This window comes from Suricata suricatta, chromosome 7 (genome assembly GCF_006229205.1).
Source record: "Suricata suricatta isolate VVHF042 chromosome 7, meerkat_22Aug2017_6uvM2_HiC, whole genome shotgun sequence".
NCBI classification, from domain to species: domain Eukaryota; kingdom Metazoa; phylum Chordata; class Mammalia; order Carnivora; family Herpestidae; genus Suricata; species Suricata suricatta.
In genome coordinates, this window is record NC_043706.1 from 34,783,201 (window position 1) to 34,785,447 (window position 2,247).

General features: G+C 45.1%; 1 protein-coding gene across 2 annotated transcripts in view; it reads left to right on the top strand.

Annotated features, from left to right (window-relative positions):
- RNF8 (ring finger protein 8) overlaps window positions 1–998 on the top strand; it is a 34,440-nt gene extending 33,442 nt beyond the window's left edge. For both annotated transcript variants that reach the window (XM_029944873.1, XM_029944874.1), the window contains one exon: window positions 496–998. In XM_029944873.1, the coding sequence (XP_029800733.1) occupies window positions 496–512 (17 nt within the window). In that variant the 3' untranslated portion in view covers window positions 513–998. The remainder of the gene's footprint in view (window positions 1–495) is intronic.
- Window positions 999–2,247: the final 1,249 nt, after the last annotated feature.

Below are 2,247 nucleotides of genomic sequence, written 5' to 3' on the forward strand. Positions count from 1 at the left end.
AGCCATTTTGATCTTATTTTTGTGTATGGTGTAAGAAAGTGGTCTAGTTTCATTCTTCTACATGTTGCTGTCCAATTTTCCCAGCACCACCTGCTAAAGAGGCAGTCTTTTCTCCATTGGATACTCTTTCCTGAAGCCACCAAGAAGGCAGCACTGGAGTAAAGCCCTGAAGGCAACAGCCTTGTTGCCACAAGGGGAAGAGTGTCTCGTGGGGAGTGCACTTGGGGAGGTGGAGGGGCAGCGAGGCTGCTGGTGTGGCTGGAATGGAGTGTGTGATGGGGGAGGAGTAGGAGGCAGGGCAGGCAGATTGCGTAGGACCTCAGGGCCCTTTGGAAGGAGTGGGACTTGAATCCTTACTCTGGGACAAATGAGGAGCAGGCTCTGACGTCTGTTTTCTTGGTTTACTGTGTGGGGAAGAGATAGAGCATGGCAGCAGGGAGGCCAGGCTGGGAGATGCAGGCTCCTCCTCTAATTCTCTTTTCTTTCTCTTCAAAGCAAAGAGACTGTCCTGAAGACCATGCTCCAGGGACATTGGAAGGACTGCTAGGCAATGGGAGCTTGGCTTGGGATGGTCTGGAGGATTCTCTGCGGTGGGTCTTGCTTCGGCCACTCTGAGATAGAGCATGGGATGGAGCCACATGGGACAGAGACTGGGTTAGGAAGTCCTCTCCAGCCTCCACGTTGGCCAGCCTTGCTGCCACCACTGTCTGAAGGGCCACTGGTCCTCACCGCACTGACTGCTTCAGGGGACTCGAGAGACTCAGCCTCACTGTGTGTTGAATGGCTTATGTATTTCTGTTCTGCTTTTTAAATTTATTGTTGTTACTGTTTTGGTACATCAGAAACACCTCTGTAGACCTTTGTTTTGGGCAGGTTGGGTGTACCCCCACGGCTGCCCCAAAAGCTAAGGCAGCTTCTCTTGGAGAAGATGGCATACCTCTTTGTGAAAACAAGATGTCATTTCCTGGAAATAAAATGTAAAGCCTATCAGTTGCGCAGCTGGGCTTTGGTGTATTTATCTTCTTCCCTTCCAGCTCCCACACAGTCTCATAAGTAAACACTGGCAGCTCATAAATTGCAACCAAGAAAGTGACTGGTATCAGATGATAGACTCAAATGAATGTCAGCATAAGAAGCCAAGCCCAGGATCATGACCATCGCAGATGGGCACTTTTAAGGGCCTGTTGTTTTTCTTTATTCCTGAGGTGGGTCACTGCTTACCTGGTTTTGAGACAGGGTAGATTCCCTTCTTTCAGCTGGGATTTAGAAGTGGTTTCCAAACTATTTAATTCTATTTATTATTATTATTATTATTATTAATTTTTTAAGTAAACCCCACACCCGACATGAGGCTCAAACTTACCACCCTGAGTTCACAAGTCACACATGTTCCACCTACTGAGCCAGCCAGGTGCCTCCCAAATCTATTTTACCCGGTGTGAAAAAAAGAGCAATGGTTTTATGAGAACGTGGTGTTATTTGTTTGTTTGTTTGTTTATTTTTAATTAAAAGTGATTTCTCTTTTACTGCTTCTCCTTTTTAAACAGAAAGAAAACTAGTTTGATGTTTGGGATATAGAAGCTTAGGAAAATCTGTGGTCTCCTTGGTTACCAGTGAGGAGAATGAGGGAGGATGCAGGAAGCTGAAGCTCCTCATTTCAAACGAGGAGCCCTCTCTAGAAGGATTCTAAAACTGCGCATTATGTCCTTCAGCAATTTGCTTCCAGATGGAAAGGTATTTTCCTCTCCCTTTTGACTGTCTACCTGGAGAGCCATACTTTGTAGTGCTTTATTTATACCCCTGTGTCTTCATTACGGATTGCTAACTGTTGACTCACCAACATTTTAGGGATGGTAGATTTGCAATACTGGATTTCCCCTGTACATGTGTTCTGTTTACATGATTGCATTAGCCTGTACAGATTTTTGTATATTCTATTTTTTTAAGCTCACACATCATACTTCACTTTTAGAAGAGTGCAGATATACATTTTTTTAATAGGTAATATGGTCACATGCCTAAAAAGCAGAAGGCACAAAGGGACCTAAAGTGAAAAGCCTGTCACCTTTGCTCCCCAGTGACCACTTCCCTGCACCCTGCAATCAGTGTTACTAGTTCTTTGGGTGCCCTTCCATGCATCTCTGACCATACAAGCAAAAATACGCATAGTCTTTCCCCTTCTTTCGCACAAATTATGACAGACTGTACCCTCTCTGTACCTTGCTTCTTTTGGATCTATCTTGGTGA